The 19016-nt window shown below is 37.1% G+C and overlaps 3 protein-coding genes across 3 annotated transcripts; 1 reads left to right on the forward strand and 2 right to left on the reverse strand.

The window, feature by feature from the left end:
* The first annotated feature begins 12885 nt into the window (after positions 1-12885).
* Positions 12886-14110, forward strand: LOC130995296 (AT-hook motif nuclear-localized protein 25). The gene has a single exon (XM_057920538.1). It carries the CDS (start codon positions 13184-13186, stop codon positions 13958-13960), a length of 777 nt encoding a protein of 258 aa, XP_057776521.1. The 5' UTR covers positions 12886-13183; the 3' UTR covers positions 13961-14110.
* A 322-nt stretch (positions 14111-14432) lies between these two features.
* On the reverse strand, positions 14433-15809 carry LOC131010270 (uncharacterized). Its single transcript, XM_057937725.1, has 2 exons — positions 15197-15809; positions 14433-15121 (listed from the first exon to the last, which is right to left on the reverse strand). The coding sequence occupies exons 1-2, from the start codon at positions 15807-15809 to the stop codon at positions 14433-14435; spliced, it is 1302 nt and encodes a 433-aa protein (XP_057793708.1).
* Positions 15810-16345: 536 nt separating this feature from the next.
* LOC131010281 (glutathione S-transferase T3-like) lies at positions 16346-17353 on the reverse strand. Its single transcript, XM_057937734.1, has one exon. The coding sequence runs from the start codon at positions 17351-17353 to the stop codon at positions 16346-16348; it is 1008 nt and encodes a 335-aa protein (XP_057793717.1).
* Positions 17354-19016: the final 1663 nt, after the last annotated feature.

The following is a 19016-nucleotide window of genomic DNA, read 5'->3' on the forward strand; positions in this document are numbered from 1 at the left end:
CGGAAGAATCCCAAACAGAGCAAACGCAGAGCCATTATCTTCTCCCTCTTGCTTCCGCAGCCTTAGTTTCTCTCCCTCTCCACTCTCCTCCTCTCTCATTTCCTCCCTCCTAAGCAAATAGCCGCATCGCCCAGCAAAGTCTGAATCCCCTCTCAAATCTCCTCTCTCCAACCTCTCTCTCTCTCCTCCTCCCTTTCCCCCCCCTCTTCAAATCCACCGTTTCCACGAACCCTCTGCAGAACACCCCCACTCTCAACCCGCTCCGCCCCTCGAACCCCTCCGGCGTCCGTGCCCTCCGCCGCGCCGCCGTTGTGTGGTTCCGCAACGACATCCGCATCCACGACAACGAGTGCCTCACCGCGGCCAACAACAATTCGATTTCGGTTTTGCCGGTAGGCGCCAAGTAGGCTCGATTTTTTTTTTTTTTTTTCCAAGTAGGTGCCATGTCAGCTCGGTATTACCACATAGGCGCCATGTCAGCTTGATATTACCAAGTAGGCGACAACTCAATTCGGAGCTTCACCGAAGGAAAAAGTTATGTAAAAATTGTTCAACACATTAAATTTAGGAAAATTTTTATTAAAAAAAAAGTTTGTGGAAAAGTTGGAAATGAGATATAGTTCATAGTTTTTGGCGTAATTAACCTTATTTTTTTATTGACAACTATATTGTATATTTATTCAAGAGAATTAAAAAGTTATTAAATAAATTTATTACAATTAGGAAGTTTTGATCAAATTACACTATTTAAAGTTTGTATAAACTAACCAATAAAAATATATTTTCCCCCTAAAATATTAATTGTAAATTGGGTCTAAGGTAATTATTTAATTTGTAATTTATTTATGGCTCATTTGCTACGTGGTATGAGATAAGACGTGATATCTTTGATTGTAATATCTATTAATTTATTAGATATCAATTTCATGTTTGGTAAGATCTATAAAAAAAAATTATGCTATTCCACTTGGGAGGTGTGATACAGAATTCAAAAAATATAAATAATCGATAACATATCACTAATTTATAAAGAGTTTCAAATTTTGAAGCAAACAATATATTATAATGTTGTAGATATTTATCCCACACTTATCATGCATAGCTAACGAGGTAACGAGCAAATGAAGATTACCTAACATGGGATGAAGTTGGATTTTTTAGGAGAAATTAACATTTTAAAATTAAAGAAAGAGATAATAGCGAATCTTTCTCTTAATGGATGTGCATTATAATAAAAAGTGATTAACAACTTGATAACTTTTAACATTTTAAAGAGAAAAGCTAGTGGTCATTAAAGATCCTTCAATTAAATATTTAATTTTATGTTTCTTTTTCTTTCGAATCTAGAGTTCTAAACATTCTAGGCACATAAACTTAGTTCGGAAAAGCATCTTATTTAACTACTCCCTCCGTCCATGAAAAAAAGTCTTACTTATCTCATTTTTTTGCCCATAAAAAAGAGTTTTATTTAACTTTTTGAATCATCACATCATATATTTTCTCTTATCACATCATATATTTTCTCTTACATTTAACTATAAATTGTACTTTTATTCCACTTTTTAACTAAAAATGTACTTTTATTCTACTTTTTTGTACTAATAATACCCCTATAAATTATACCTTTATCTCACTTACACCTACTTTAACAACTTTCTTAAAACCCGAGTCGAACCCCAAATGGAACTCTTTTTCATGGACGGAAGGAGTACTGTTTAAATATACTCTAAAAAAGTTCAAATATATAGGCATGTTGTGAAGTCAAATACATTGTGTTGCTTGATCATTAAAATAAACAAAATATTGAACTTTATGATTCTGTTTCAATATGAATAAAATAATTGTATAACTATGACACCCTATAGGTTGCAACTTCCTCAGATAGAACATGTGATTTAAAAATTATTCTAGGAGTCCCCCTCAAAAAGAATTATTCTAGCAGTTGTATAAATTAAACAATAAAAAGAAAAGAATTTATGAATTGCCTTTTTTATTCTAATTTGGGCTGGCCAACTAGGATGAAGTAATCATCAAAGAGACCATTTAAATATATATTGGCAGCCGTAATTAATTAATTTATCTTATAGTACTTCATCAAGAAACCATTTAAATATATGTTGCGGCTGTTGTTAATTTAGCTTATATATAGATTTTTTTTTTTTTGAGAAACCGCATAGCATTGATAAAACATCAAGAAGGAGAGTTTACACCCGAAGGCATTACATCAAGCGATAAAAGACTGGAAGAAGAAGAAAGAGCAAAAGCAGCTAAACCATCCGCCGACGAGTTTCCTTCGCGAGGCGTCCAACTAAAAGAAAGACGTTGGAACAAAGACTTCATATCATGAATCTCTTTTAGAATATCTCCAAGATAGGAAAGATCACTAGCATGGCGAGCGAGCAACCAATAAAGCTGTTGACAATCCGTTTCAGCTATCACCTCTCTAACACCCTTTTCCCTGCACAGTTTGAGACCTTCAAGTAAAGCACGAGCTTCCCCCTCGACGACAGTATAGGCTCCTTGCAGAAAGCCGAAACGGCAGCCCACTAAAGAACCATCGCTTCTCTTCAACACAGCTCCAATTCCAACTCCCGTGCCAACCCTCATTGCCGCATCTGAAGTCACTTTGCAGGTATCCTCCCCATCACACATCAGCGTTGGAGCATTCATCTTGGAGGTATTAGCACAGATCGGTTTTGTCCATTTTGTAGAAGTCGCAATATTGAGGCAATCAAAATGAGAAAGCTCCTTATTTTGGAAGACAAGCAAGTTCCGCGCGTACCAAATAGTCCATGCAAGAGTTGCAAACAGCGCATGGACTTCCCGTTGGGGACAGCTTCTAATCTGATCAAACCATTCCACGATAGAAACCTCTGAATCTACTCCCCCCGGTTGCAAACGAATAGGAGATATAGACCATAAAAAACTAACCCAACCACACTCTCGTAAAGCATGTTCCATAGTTTCCTCGCACAAACCACATCTCCTACACACACCATCAACCTCAATAGATCTTCCACGCAAGGCCTGGGACGTAGGTAGGCAATTAGATAAACATCTCCACATAAACATCTTCACTTTAGGTATAACCTCAAGATTCCAAATCCACTTCCATAAAATACCGAGATCACATGAAGAAGACGCATCATCCCTATGTTTAAGCTCATTTGCCAACTTGTATCCTGACTTCACAGTGTACATATTAAGATTGCCTTTTGGCCAGAACGGTTTATCACTTTCATTCGGTCGGATAGGAATTTGGGCATAAAGCTTCCATCTATCGCCGGGCAGTAGAATACCATCAATCCTGTCACTATCCCACGCATTTTCATTCGTGTCCATAAGCTCTCTAACACTCAGATTAGCATATCTATTTTCAACCCTTGCTGCCAAAAACTCGCCATTACCATCGGGTAACCAAGAATCAATCCCTATCCTCACTCGAGCCCCATCTCCAATCCTCCATGCAATACCTTTCATCAATAAATTTCTACCCACTAATATACTTTTCCATGCAAAAGACGGGTTATGAGTAGTATTAGCCAAGAGTAGATCATTTCTGGGAAAGTATCTTGCCTTTAGAGAACGTGCCAGTAAAGAATTCTCATTTTGGATCAGTCTCCATGCTTGTTTAGCAAGCATTGCTTGGTTAAACAATGAGATATCACGAAAACCCAATCCACCAACATGTTTATCCATGCAAAGCTTCTTCCAACTTCTCCAGTGTATACGCCTTTCATCGTTTTTTTGCCCCCAAAAGAATCTTGCAGCCACAGTATTAAGCTGTTGACAGATTTGGTCAGGAAGGGCAAAACAACTCATAATATAAGTCGGTATTGAGTGGATCACCGACTGGATGAGGACCATCTTTCCCGCACTCGAAAGAAATCTTCTTTTCCAATCTTTAGTCTTTTTCCGAGTCCTGTCGATTAGCATTTGAAAAATCTCATTCTTCGATCTGCCAATAGTACTGGGACACCAAGATAAGTCGCATTCGCACCTGTTCGAGTGACACCCAGACGGCTGGAAAGCTCAACCTGTCTTTCCTCCACCACCCCACCACTGAACGAGATATTAGATTTCTCCAAGTTAACCTTTTGGCTGGAAACACTCTCATAGGCACTAAGAATGTCCTTAACCCTATCAATCTCATTCGCATTACTCCTTCCAAAAATGATACAGTCATCCGCGAATAAAAGGTGAGAAACCCTCGGCGCCTTCCTACTAATCCGAGCCCCATGGATCAGCCTCTGAGTCTCCGCACTTCTTAGTAAACCCGAAAGAGCCTCCGCACAAAAAAGGAAGAGAAAAGGAGAGAGAGGATCCCCTTGGCGTAGTCCGCGACCCGGCTCAAATTGTGTACCTGGATAACCATTGACAAGAACCCGAAAGGAAACAGAAGCCACACATCGCATGATCAAATTCACAAAAGAAACTTTGAAACCAAGATGAAGCATAATAGACTCCAGGAAACCCCATTCTACACGGTCATAAGCCTTTGCCATATCAAGTTTAAACGCGAAAACGCCATGCTCTTTAGCTTTATTAGATTTCATCATATGAAAAATCTCAAAAGCAAGTAACGCATTATCAGTAATATGCCGGCCCGGGACAAAAGCAGATTGACTATCACTAATCACAGAAGGAAGACACACCTTAAGTCTATTAGTGATGACCTTAGAGACAATTTTATAGACAACATTGCAAAGACTGATAGGTCTAAAATCAGAAGGCACACAACAAACTTTTTTCTTAGGGATAAGACAAATAAAGGTAGAGTTGATAGGACCAGGGGAGACACCATTATTGAGAATATCAAGGAGAAGAGGAACTAAATCATGCTTAGCAGAAGACCAACAAACAGAATAGAAGAGAGCAGGCATACCGTCCGGTCCGGGGGCCTTAAGGGGGGGGGGGCATTTGTTTAAGAGCATGGACGATCTCAGTTTGGGTGTAGGGGCGTGTAAGCTCGGCATTCATCTCTTCGGTGACGACAGGGTTGATGGAGCGGAGAACATCATCGGGGTTATGGGTATGGCCCGCAGTAAAGAGTGTCTGAAAGTGAGTTCTGAAGACCTCATCCATCTCCTCATTTTTCCGAGTTTTAGTACCATCAGGGCGCTGAATCTCCCGGATGTGGTTTCTTTTTTTCCGTCCCTCAGCGACCTTATGAAAAAAACCCGTGTTTCTGTCTCCTTCAGCCTTCCAGTCAGCCCGCGACCGTTGTTTCCACATTAACTCTTCATTTTTTAAGAGTTCATCCAGTTCAATCTCCAAAAGCTTTTGCTCATCTTTTGAAAAAGCTTCCCGGTGAACTTTTTGCAAATCAGCAAGCTCTTTTCTAATCTCCGCGCATCTCTTTCTGACATGGCCAAACACGTTTTTTTCCCAGATTTTCAACTCTCTTCCCATATTATCTAGTTTAGTCCTAATCTCCTCCAAAGAAGCTGGCATATTTCCCGCAGCCCACAAATTCTCACAAAAGGACTTGCAACTATCATTTCGCAGCCACATGGCCTCGAAACGAAACGGCCTAGGCCGATTCATCGTCTCCTCCGAATTCTGTTCCAAACAAAGAAAAATAGGGCAATGGTCACTCGATTTCCTAAGAAGATGGATAACTTCATAACCCGGAAAAGTAGACGTCCACTTCTCACTCCCAAAGATTCTATCGAGCCTTTCCATAATATTAGCATCCCCTTTCTGATTGTTGGTCCAAGTAAACGGCTCCCCGGTAAAGCCCAGGTCAGTCAGACCACACGTCTCCATAGTGTCGCGAAAACTAGTAAGTCTAGACTCCGCTTTCCACTGACCACCTTGCTTCTCAAAATGAAACATGGTTTCGTTGAAGTCTCCACCACAGATCCAACTTTCCGAAACTTGGGGCAGAATGGACAGCAACAGTTCCCACGTAAGAAAATGTTCCTCAGTCGTACTCCATCCATACACCCCGCATAGATCCCAAGGCTCATGCATACCATCATCCAAGGACGCCAGTATGTGATGAGAGGAAAAAAATTTAAAAGTAACCGACAGATCATCAGCCCAAATTAAACATAAACCACCTTTTCGCCCACCGCTCGAACAATCACAGTCGACTGCCAAAAACTGACTAAAACCAATTTGAGGAAGAATATGAGACCACTCCTCCTGTAAAAGCTTTGTTTCCATCAAAAACATCACCTCGGGCCTCTTATGTTTGGCAAGCCAAACCAGTTGACGAATTGTCGTAGGGTTCCCAAGCCCCCGACAATTCCAGAATAGAGCATTCATTGTGCTCGGCGGGATTGCTCTGAAGCAATCTCCGCCGTTAATGCAAGAGAGGGGGAATCAGTTTCTAGCTTTGCACTTTTGAACTTTTTCTGAACAAGTTCCATTTCAGGGTTCTTCGAAGAATTGTTACTTTCCTCCTCGCGCAGGTAACGCTTCTTCTCAGAACCAATGGGCTCCACCGTAACAGTAGGATGAGCAGGCAAGGTAGAAGGATTCCGGGCCCATCGTTTCCATTTTTTTCCGTTTTGAACAGATGGATTGGTTTCCAAGGTAGAGGAAGGGATTGGGACGCTGTTTGGGGTTACTGGTGGCTGTTGGAGTTTGAGTATTTTCAAGAGTTCTGGAGTTGGAGTGAAGGGAGCTTGTTTAGAGAGGGTAATAGGCTTGGTCAACTTTTGATGGGATGGTGATTCATGTGTAATATCTGGTTTTGTTTCAATGTGTGAGGGAGAGAGTTTTGAAGGGGTGTATGGGAGGTCCATGATATCCAGGCTAGTGGAATCGACAGTAACATTGGATGGCGGGACATGAGAGCTTTTAGCTTTTGAAGAAATGATTGAAGGGTTGTGTGTTTTGGTGGGAGGTTCACCTGTTGAAGGTGGCAGTTTTGAGGTGTGGGGATCCATTTGGGTATGGAGATTGGTTTTCTGAACAAGGCTATCCTCGATATCAGTGAGGATCGGGTTATAAGATAGAGGGGGTGGGCGGGGTTTCCACTCATAATACACTCAATCATTTTATTAAAATTTGTGTCATTCTCAATTGGATACTAAAAATTGGGACGGAGCGAGTATACTTATAACCTCCATATTTACATTATGAATATTTATGAAACTATAGCTAGATGATATGATGAAGGTTGACTTTTTTTTTAGTAAAAGAGATGATGAAGGTTGATTTGGAGATTAATGTAAAGTAGCTTTTATAAAATGAAAAAGAAAATTTGGTGATGCGGCTGTGTTGCTCACGCTGGTCACTCGTCTTGGACGCCTAGTATATCAAATCTCTCTCTCTATATATATATAGTATCAAATATGAATAATGATAAATGAATCTAAAATTAACAAGGGTATACAATGCTATTTATGAAGACGATATATTTTTGTTGTTTCACGTATGGGAAAATATCGATGAAAAAATAGACATAAAAAAATAAAACATATCGTAATCTTAAAATATGAACGAGATAATGTCATTATGAATAATATTGAATGATATGATTTAAAAATTGTGAAAATTACAATATAATTGTAAACTAGTTTTACAGACAAATGGTTTATCACTACGTACAATTTGGATTCATTGGATTTGTGCCTCCAAAACTACAGTTCAATTGTAAATTTTAATTTCTCAAACAAATGAAATTGTAATTACAACTTAGATTCATTGGATTTGCAATTGTGTGGAGGCATATATACCTTGAACCTTCCATTTTAGGAATGGGTTTGGCCCCATTTCCCTTCATTTCTGGTCCCCTTCTTTAAGAACATCATCACTTTCTTTTTTGGAAATGTCATAGCTCTACTATTTGTGCAGATAGATATTCATTAGCTAAGAGAAATGACTAGGATTCTCACCAAATTTGACGAAGAGAAAAATAAAATATAAAAATAGAATCTATCTTTCTCTTTCAAGCTGACAAAAAATGAAGCTTATGAGTTATGATCACATCTATCTGGCTTATATATTCACACCTCTAATTACTCCATCCATCCACTATAAGTGACTCAAAAATTTTCGGCACATAAATTAAGGAGAAAGTGTAAATATATTAAAAGTGGTAGGGTTCACACTTTTTAAAGGATTAAATTTTATCATTTATAAAAATAGGCCGCTTATAGTAGAACGACTCAAAATGGAATACAAACCACTTTTAATGGGACGGATTCACGGAGGGAGTAATTTTTACAAAGTATCCCATAGTATTTTTCAAAATTACTGTATATGAGAGATTTCTTTGTCAAACCATGTGCACTGATAAATATTTCATTCATTCAATTGATAATGACTCACTTTGGCTGAGCACGAGAATTAAGAAAGAAGTATTTTAGAATATAAAATAAGTAGAGATCACTTGTAAGAAATGATGACGTGTAAAGTAAGCTTATAGTGTAAAATAAGTGCTATTTTCAGAGACAAAAAAAATGAGTTATTATTAATAAGACGAAGATTTGACTACTTCATACATGCTATTTCTCTTAAATATAGATTCTCTATTGCTAATTTACGTTATATCTCATATTATATTCATGATGAATTATTGATATGTGGTAATACTAAAAGTTTAGGATTTAAAATTTATATAAAAAAATATACTCCCTCCCTCCCAAACGAAATGTCCTATTTCTTTTCGGCACGGAGATTAAGAAATGTGTATAAAGTAGATAAAGTGGGTTGATGGAAATTGAGAGAGAGTGTATTGCCAAAAAAGGAAACATGACATTTCGTTTGGGATAGCCCAAAAAGGAAAATAAGATATTTCGTTTGGGACGGAGGGAGTACTATAATTTAACTTGGGTAATATTTATCCCTTAAAAATGTCATATGTTCTTCGTCTAAATATATAATAAAAGATGTCTCACAAATTAACGATAGAGGATGTTAAATGATTTCTCTCGATCAAGACCACAAACCCAAAACCAAGTAGTCATTGTTGAAATGACGAAGGCTCGGACAAAAACAAGAAGAAATTTAAACAACCATCCTAATTTATTTGAATATTCATATCTTCAATATTTAATTCTCTGTATATTTAGTAGTCAAAGTTCTTTTCTTTACATTAGAATCTTGTTTGTGGTTTAGTAGTCAAAGTTGCCGAATGTAAGAGCCAAATACGACTTCAAATACAAGAACCCACCCTATCAAGATAGCCAACTAGAAAACTCATCCGCTTGGTGTAATACTCACTCGTAAATGATTGGTGTCAGAATTTGCATTTCCTATCTTTTTTGAATTTCATTATCCGTGTAAGAATTAGGAATTCCTCTTCCAACTCGTCCCAGAATGGGCGTTATGGCAAAAAAGAAAAAGAAAAGAAAAGGAGAAATTTGTCCAATAGTAACAAATGGTGCCTCCACAGGTTGACACCCGATCCAACCTAGTAGTAAGCGATCCGCCAATGATGTGGTGGTGAACCTCTCATTCTAATTCAGTGCTCTCCGAACCGTGCGGGAAGGTTTCCCTTCACACGGCTCACCAACTTGATCTTCCGCGGGAACCGTATGTCCGAACAGGCCTGGAAAAGAAAGTCAACCTAACCGGTTACCTTTGCCACTCAAGTGGACGGCATCTGCCGTGCTTAGGCCCCTTCTCCCCTTCCAACATGAAAGAGTCCACCGTCTGCCTTGTTGGTCATAAGACTAGTTCTTCCTTGTCTGAGATGAGTGGCAATCGATGGCAAAGACTGATAGCTAAGCAGCACCGGTGTTTGAAGAACAGGCTTACCAGTGGGTCGGCAAAGCAAACTCTTTTTTTTCAGGTAGCTGATCGATGAATGGAAGGTCTCCTCTTTTCCGCTTAGGATTTATAAGGTTTCATGAAATATCATGTATGTGGAACTTCTGTATCTTTTATTCAGTGCAGAATTGACCTTCTCAAACACCAATGATCTGTGTCTAGAATGCGTTGCTAGATCTCTGCTCTAGAAAGCTATGCAGGCAACAACGAACGCGGTTTAACCCCCCCCCTTCATTACTTCTTTCACGACGAGAGAATACGACTTTAAATATTGGATAAATATTATTTTTTGGCTCATTATTTGGATGATTTCTCAAAACTATCTCATCCTAAGGATAATTACAAAATAATATTCATCGTTTCATTTTTTTATGACCCGTAAAAATAATTAGAAAATTGATAATTGACATGTTCCAGCCAATTACTATATTGATAGTACACACAAAATAAAATAAAAAGTAAAAAAAATCTCATATTTGAAAAAACGCATTCGAAGAATTATCCACAAAAATATTTTCTCACAAAGAACCCTATTGCCATTCCCTCTTCGTATGCCAAAGGTTGTTTTCACTTTATCTCCATGTATTCAATTCTTTTATCTCATGATACATGATGATATATTCCATTTTATTCGGTCATGAATAGTTTTAGACATTGTTGGACTCAACTCAATCTTAAAGAAGGGTGTTTACGTGCTTTTTACTAAATTATGTCTTCTCAGGAAGAACTCATGCTGAAATCTTGGCGGCGGTGTCATAATATCTCCATTAGGAGCTGTGCTTGGGGATGGGCATATATAGGGTTCTTTGTGAGAAAATATTTTTGTAAATAATTCTTCAAATGTGTTATTGATTGTCAGATTATTTTTGCGGATCATAAATAAAAAATAAAATAAAATACGCTCCCCATTCTCGTAAAATATAGTATTTAATTTGTTATTTTTGACCGTTCTTATAAAATATTTTCAGTCTATTTTTTGATAAGGTTTTTTTTTTTTTTAGGATAAAACCAGAACTTCATTAAATACCATCCAAAAAAGCAACATCCCTCAACCATTGATGGTAATCTCGAGTCCAGCACACGGACTCTGTATAATGCCTTGCAAATTGAGCTAAGCTATGGGCTACCTTATTAGTGTCCCTATACATGTGATTCACATTCAACAGGAAATTATTCGTAGCCACACGCAGAATTTCCGCCAAATTCGAAGGCAGGTATCTCTCTTCGTCCTCCTCATTTGCCATAGCCCTTGCTGCAAGTAAAGAATCAGTGAAGATGCTCACCGGCTCCACCTTATACTCCACACACACAATAATACCACGAATGATAGCCATAACCTCGGCCATCATCGCGCTCGATACCTGCTTCATCCTCTGCGCGCCAGCCACCACAACGCGCCCATTCGAGTCTCGGCAAATATAACCCACACCATACTCGCTTTTATCTGGGTCAAAAAGAACATTTACATCCATTCTTTGATAATAAGTTTTTTACTCACAATAAAATGAGACCTTTACTCCATTCACAACTTATTTAACTATTTTATTAAAATTTATGTTATTTATAAACGAGTATTGTTTTGTAATAATTCTTAAAGTGGTATATTTTTTTAGAAAACGTTGAAACGATTAAAATAAGATATTTATCCTTAAATATTTGTGATATGTCAATGCACTTTTAATATATTGGATATCATCAAGTCAAAAAATATGTTGGATATCATATTTCATGTCAATATAATGTAAATTATAATGTAATAGAATAAAATAGCATAGAATATAATAATTGAGTGGATAGGGAGTGTTATGTGGGGCGTGTCTTCACCATTCGAGCACATCATGTCTATTTTAGCCGCCGCAATTTCAGTCATTCTCCACCCTACATTATTTTCTAGTATTGAGGTAATTTTCCCTGAAACTAATTTCCGAATTTCAAAGTGTTATCCATACGTTCAAATAGTGTCATTTCAAAAATTAGTTTCACCGCAGAATCAATTTCAGAGAAGTTTTTATGTTAGTATTTCTGTCGCACTTAGCCACTTAGTATTTTTCCGACGATTCTATACCCGGAGCCGCAGTAGTATCTTTTAAGCCCCTTAATTATTTTTCTCAAAAAATAAAATAAAATAAATTTTATTAATATTTCTATTTTATATCAAATCATAATCAAGAACTGCAGAAGAGGATCAGAATTAAGTGTTGACTAGATTTCGCTATCCCGACACGCTCCACGTGGTTCCATGCCACGCTGTTTCTTTGACCTTTTGACCAAATAAATTTCAAATTACCATGATTTTTCGTTTGATTTTTATGTCACTTGAGCAAGAAAATTCAGCTATTGAAAAAGAAACTACTCCCTCTCTCCTATACTATTTATAATAGCACATTTTTTTTAAATTTATTTTATTTATAGTGATATTTTTTAAAAAAATAATATATGATCCATATTTACTTTATATATATTAAATAAATTAGTCGTACCTACTTTACACTATTAACATCTTATTCATAATTTTTGTATTCATTTTTATTGTATCATTATTAACATTTTATTCATAATTTTTGTATCCATTTTTATTGTGTCATTGTAAGTGGGATGAAAGAAATAATATGATTGAACTTGTAATAGATAACTTGGCTCACACTTTAATTATTCAATTAATTGATTAATTATAATTCAAACTCAAACTCGAACGAATTATTTAATCATCCAATAATTCTATCAATCTTATTATAATCTTATCTATAATGTCTATTGAATGAACCAAAAATTTCCCAAAAATTTATATTTCAACAAATGTTCAGTCCTAATAATGCTCATAACTGAATAGTCTTAAAAATTTAATAGTCAATCTAAAATCGAGATAATTGGCTCCACACAGACATCCCTACTAATAATTGAACAATAGCTATTATATTATGTAGCATCATCACTATTAAAGGTTGTTATTTAATTATGCGTAAATATAGAAGAATATTTGATTGTATCTTCTTTTTATATAAATATAGTGTACTTGCAAGTTCAATTCTTAGTTGAGATTAGTTTATTAATGGTTGGTTAGAATCTGTAAAAGGAATTTAGTAGTAGGGTACTGTACACACCTGTTTTTTTTTACATTATTATATTATGAGATATATATGTATTTGAGCAGAAAAGGCAAAGTTGAACCTCACCTCATCGCCTCAGTATTGGAAATTTGGAAACACTTACTCGTCAAGCTTTTCTCCTGCCTGCCTTCATTTTCTCCCCAATAGTAAGTGTATATTTTCTGCTACGCCACTCGATTTATATCAAAGTTTAAACCCCAAGATTCATATATTTGTAGCAGTCTCTCTTTCTCTCTCTCTGTCAATAACTTGTTTTGAATCTTGTTATTGTCAGATTTGAGTAGAACAAATAAAAGCCCTTGGCTTGAGCAAGAATCTTGCAGTTGTTGTTTGTGGTGGATGTGGAAATGGCTGGTTACGAGCCCCCAAGTTCGTTTCATACCCCTTCTCTCCACAACCCTGATTCAGACCTAGATTCCAAGGCCTCCCCTCTCAAGAAAGAGACAAACACAAGCAGAAGCTCCCCCACCACGGGGGGCCGGCGCCCCCGGGGGCGGCCCCCGGGATCCAAGAACAAATCCAAGCCCCCAATAATCGTGACGCGCGACAGCCCCAACGCGCTCAGGACCCACATCCTCGAGGTCGCCTCGGGAAACGACGTCGTCGACAGCGTCTCCGTCTACGCGCGCCGCCGGGGGAGGGGCGTCTGCGTGCTCAGCGGCAGCGGCGCCGTGGCCAACGTCACCCTGCGCCAGCCCACCACCGGCATCGTGACGCTGCAGGGCCGATTCGAGATCCTGTCGCTGTCGGGGACGGTGCTGCCGCCGCCGGCGCCGGAGGGGTCCGGCGGCCTGTCGATATTTCTCTCCGGCGGGCAGGGGCATGTGGTCGGCGGGAGCGTGGCGGGCCCGCTGGTGGCGGCGGGGCCGGTGGTTTTGATGGCGGCGTCGTTCGCGAATGCGGTGTTTGAGCGGTTGCCTTTGGAGGAGGAGGAGGGCGGCGCGGCTTCGCAGTCTTCTGAAGTGACTGGCGGTGGTGGGCGGGTTAATGAGGGCGGCGGTTTGTTCAACTCGGCAAGTGGGAATGCGGGGGCGGCGGGGAATTATCCGTTTGCAGCTCATTTGTTTGGTTTGGGCGGTGGCGGTGGCGGTGGAGCTAATGTAAGGCCACAACCACCGTTTTGATTTTCTTGTAAAATAAAATGTTCTTCTTTTTTCTTTTTATATGCCATTTTCTCTGCTTTCTTTTTATTTAGGATAAGGAATATTGTTGGACATGGGGAGACTGATTGTGGGTTGCCAAAAAATTAATGGGATGGTAAAAAGCTTTTGTTAGGCTATGTTTATCAGCAACCACCCAACCATCCAACCATTTTCAATATTTAATTAATTTTTCTCTGTTCCACATCACTATATTTATTCCAACCCAACCATCTCTATTTTTGTTAATTTATCAATGATCACCCCAATCACCCAACCACAACATTATATATAATTATTTTATTATTATTTTTAATCATAATAATTTTAATAATATTAAATATAAATTAAAATATTAAAAAAAATAAACTAATAAAAATTTAAATTACAACAAACTAAGAATATAAATTACAACAATGCAAACTCGAAATAGAAAAAAATAATACATACTAAGCATTTAATTATCATCGCCAAACTTTTGCCAAATATGCTCGATCAAGTCATTTTTAAGAGCATTGTGAGCTTCCCTGTTACGAAGTTGTGTCCTGTTCCTCATATAGCTTTCAAGACTTGCAATCCGTTCCGTGGAAAATTCAAAATTAGGATCATCATTAGCTTCAACATCTCCACTTTGGCTATTAAACCTTGTAACTTCCATAAATTCTGTTGGATCACAGTAATTTAAGTAAGTATGCCGCTCGTCTTCCACTATCATATTGTGCATAATGATGCAAGCAAGCATTACTTTTCCCATCATATCACGATCCCACATGAGACATGGTCGTTTGATAAAATTGAAACGAGCTTGTAAAATTCCAAATGCTCGCTCAACATCTTTTCGAGCAGCCTCTTGATGTTGAGCAAACAGTTGATGTTTTCGAGTTTGTGGACCATTAACAGATTTGACAAATGCTGCCCATGAAGGATATATACCATCAGTGAGATAATATCCCATATCTTTTTCATGGCCATTTATCACATAACTAACCTTTGGTGCTCGACCTTCCAATATATCTGAGAAAACAGGCGATTGGTGAAGCACGTTGATATCATTTCTCGGACCTAGAGTTCCAAAAAATGCGTGCCAGATCCATAAGTCTTGAGATGCAACTGCTTCCAAGATTATTGTTGTCTTACCGCTTCTTCCTGTATATTGGCCAGCCCATGCAGTAGGGCAATTTTTCCATTCTCAATGCATGCAATCAATACTACCAAGCATACCAGGAAAACCGCGTTGAGCACCAACATACAACAGATAAGCAAGATCTTCTTCGGTTGGCCTTCTGAGGTACTCCCCACCGAAGTTGTGAACTACACCTTGCACGAATTTTTCAACGGATTTTCTTATAGTTTGTGCGCTCATCCTAATGTATTCATCGTGCAAGTCTGCTCCTATTCCGTATGCCAATACTCTCATCGCTGCAGTACACTTTTGAATGGAAGACATACCTAACCGACCAGTCGCATCACGTTTTTGTTGGAAAAATTTGTCTGTGGCAACGAGTTTGTTCATTATTCTTTCGAATAATGGCTTTCGCATGCGAAACCTTGTTCGGAAAACTTCAGGAGTGTAGATTGGATCGTTTGAAAAGTATTGCTCGAACACACCTTCATGGCCTTGCTCACGACGACGTTCAATAAATCGTCGTGGTGCTCTATCAGTGTTGTTTGTAGGTTGTAAAGATAGAGTTGGAATCTGAAAAGCCACATAATCGATCATGGAGTCAATGCGTCGATTTTGTAATACATGATTTTCATGCATTTCATCAAATTTGGTGTAATCGAAAGGATCAAAGCTAGGACTGGAATCATCAAAGTTTTCATTTGATGCCATGTTAGAAATTGCTAGTGGAGTAGTGGGAAAGCTTTGGAGTAGTGGAGTAGTGGCAAAGCTTTGGTTGTGATGAGTTCAATTACTTGTTACTACAGATATATAGTGGGAAAGCTAGTGGAATCCAATACCAATTAATAATTCAGTGGAATCCAATGGCATTTGTCATGTGGAGTAGCTAGAGTCCAACCACAATAATGAACACACCTTTATGTCATATCCCACTATCATTTGTCCAATACCAATTAATAATTGAGTGGAATCCAATGGCATTCACGTGGTATAGCTAATATGCAACAGAAATAATTGAAACTTTTGTCGGTCAATAATGGGCAACAAAAATAATTGAAAATTTTGCCAGTGGCATCCAATGACAATAAAACATTTGCAGTGACATCTTAAAATCACATCACTTAGATTCAAAATACATAAACTGAAACTAAAATTACATAAATTTAACGTACTGAAGATGAAATTACATGGAATGACATCACACAACAGATTCACGAAAACTAAAATAAACATTAATGTAAACAGAATTATGGAAATAATTCTGCCATCAGTCGATTTTTCATAGACTCTTCTTGAGGAGATAAGTTGCTTTTACCCAGCAATGTGTTAAGCACATTCCATTTTGACATCATCAAAGTGGATTGCATCCTAATTTCTCCCATTCTGTTAATTGCATCAGTTTCCTTCTCACGTACGATCCTCAGCGCTTGAAGTTCTGCAGTAAAATCCTCAGAAATAATCGATTGTTGTGACATTTTTGCTTTTCCTTTTCTTTTTGCTTTTGCTTTATCTCTACCAGCAGGACGACAGATTGTTGAAGTTTCACTTACAGGAGTTTCAGAGGTTGAGTTGTTTGGATTCTCATCTTCCTCAGTGGTTCTTGATTTTTTTGAACTGCCACGATCTTCTTCAACATCATCTTCATCATCAATTGCACGGGCACGCGTACGCTCACTGCCTAACTTCAGCTCCCAATTCGGATGATGACGCATGACTTTTTCAAAAATCTCATGGTGCGTAAACTTAGTTGTTCCATAAAAAATTTGCGCTTCCTTCTCAACATCTGCATCAGACATGCCGCTACTTTTTCTGGCATATGCTTCTACATATGCACCCACCCACTTGGTTACATTCGCATTCAACCTCTTGTAACGATTTCTCAATGACTCTATGGATCTTTTCTCTCCCATTAATCGCGAGTTGTCAAGTCGAGATTCTTCATACATTGCCCGAATGCGTTTCCACAAATTGGCCTTATTTTGATTAGTGCCAACAATTGAATCTGAGCTACAAGTACACCAAGCATACATGAGAGCCAAATCTTCTTGATCATTCCAACCTTGCGGACCGCTGGAGGTGTTTGTGTTTGTGGGGTGGACATTTTCTTGAGTGGAATTTTCATGAGTGAGATCATATGGAAATTGAGGGTTTGAACCAGATCCAAAAACTTGGCTATCAATATTATCAAGATTAGGATAATAATCTTGGGAGTTTGAGAAATTTTGAGGATTCTCAAAAAAATTTCTAGGATCCATTGCGAAAAGTGAAAAAATGCTAGTGAGTATGAATATAACAAATGAGATCTATTTATAGAGGTATTAAAAATTATGAATTTTAATATATATATATATATATATATATATATATATATAATATTAAAATTTAATCTTAATATCTAAATTAAAAATATCCAACCAATAAAATAACGCCACATCATCAAAATTTCACCACAAAAGCAAACAGACCACCCGGTCTCATTTCCATTCCCAGCCGACCGTGGTTGGTTGCCTTCACAATAATCAAGCCAATTTTTTATTTATGTTTAATGCACTTTAATGATGTGTGCGGTCGACCGAAGGCAACATGGTTGCTGTTATAGGCAGTCTTATAGTATTCTTTTCTGAATTGCTGTTTTTTGGTAATCAAACATAGATAGATATCCAAGATTACAGCAAGCATGTTATTTGTTTTTTCTGTTCTATTCTTTATTTAATTTACGTATTTTTCATAAGAAAAAAAACAAACTTACATTTCTTCTTGCTATTGCTAATCCGAGATATAAATAGGATAATCTGGTATGAAATATGTTGAGATATAAATAGGATAATCTGGTATGAAATATGTTGAGATATAAATAGGATAATCTGGTATGAAATATGTTGAGATATAAATAGGATAATCTGGTATTCGTACATGGATTAACATCACAAAATTACGAATATATAATCGTAGTATATGAATCCATGTTCTTAGTTATGAGATGACTTATATATGAGATGTGTTAGTTTGTAGCCAAAAGTTAATGCAATGTACTCTAGTAACGTCGATCAATGAAATAAAAAATAAATCAATGCATTTTTTAAGTCTTGATTTAATAAATCAATGCATTTTTTAAGTCTATACGAAAATTCAAAAAAAAAAAAAAAGTCTATACGAAAATTGAAATGGGATTACAATAAAGTATTTTTTGTTAATTCTGTATAATCGTGGAGTATGCATTACAAATTGTAACCAGTTAAGTTTAGCCGTGACGCTGTTTGTATATGCTAATACTATAACCGTTGCATGTGAAAGGAAAGAGAAATTGAGTGAGACAATGTGAAAAGATAAAACCCTTAACTTAGAGAATTCAAACTTGGTGAGCTCCATGTTCGCATTCGGAAAGAAGTGGGGAATAAGCATTCCTATGAATTTTGCCTAATTAGGCATTGAGAGAGGGCCATACCAAAAGTCATAAAAGCAAACCGCCAAGAATTCTCACTTTTTGACATCCGAATAAAAACAAAACTAGTATTTTGCCCGTGCGATGCACGGGTATTATATTTTTTTAGATATTATAATTTTTATTTTTTTCTTTAAAAAAAATTATTATATTTTTTATTTTATATTAGTATTAAATTATATATTATATAAAAATAATGTGATTGTGATGAGTTAATATTTTTTTTTTGAAGTGGTATAAATTTAGGAATATATCTTTGTAAGTGACATGAAATCACCAATCATATACTATATCAATAGTTTGAAGTGAAATTGTCGAAAAAAAAGTTTAAAGTGAAATTAACTAAACGATGAGTTACGATCATATTTATTAAGCTTCACTATTATGTACACATCATTTATTTTATACACTTATTTTAAAATTTAATAATAATTATGCAAACAATAATTCATTATTGAAATCCATAAAATTAAACA

This window comes from Salvia miltiorrhiza, chromosome 1 (genome assembly GCF_028751815.1).
Source record: "Salvia miltiorrhiza cultivar Shanhuang (shh) chromosome 1, IMPLAD_Smil_shh, whole genome shotgun sequence".
Classification (NCBI taxonomy): Eukaryota; Viridiplantae; Streptophyta; class Magnoliopsida; order Lamiales; family Lamiaceae; genus Salvia; species Salvia miltiorrhiza.

Excerpts from the sequence above, each read along its gene's own strand:
- LOC130995296 (XM_057920538.1), top strand. The coding sequence starts at position 13,184 with ATGGCTGGTTACGAGCCCCCAAGTTCGTTTCATACCCCTTCTCTCCAC.
- LOC131010281 (XM_057937734.1), bottom strand. The coding sequence starts at position 17,353 with ATGGATCCTAGAAATTTTTTTGAGAATCCTCAAAATTTCTCAAACTCC.
- LOC131010270 (XM_057937725.1), bottom strand. The coding sequence starts at position 15,809 with ATGGCATCAAATGAAAACTTTGATGATTCCAGTCCTAGCTTTGATCCT. Across the intron at positions 15,122-15,196 it reads TGCTCAACGCGGTTTTCCTG|GAAGAAGCGGTAAGACAACA; the intron begins GTATGCTTGGTA and ends GCCAATATACAG.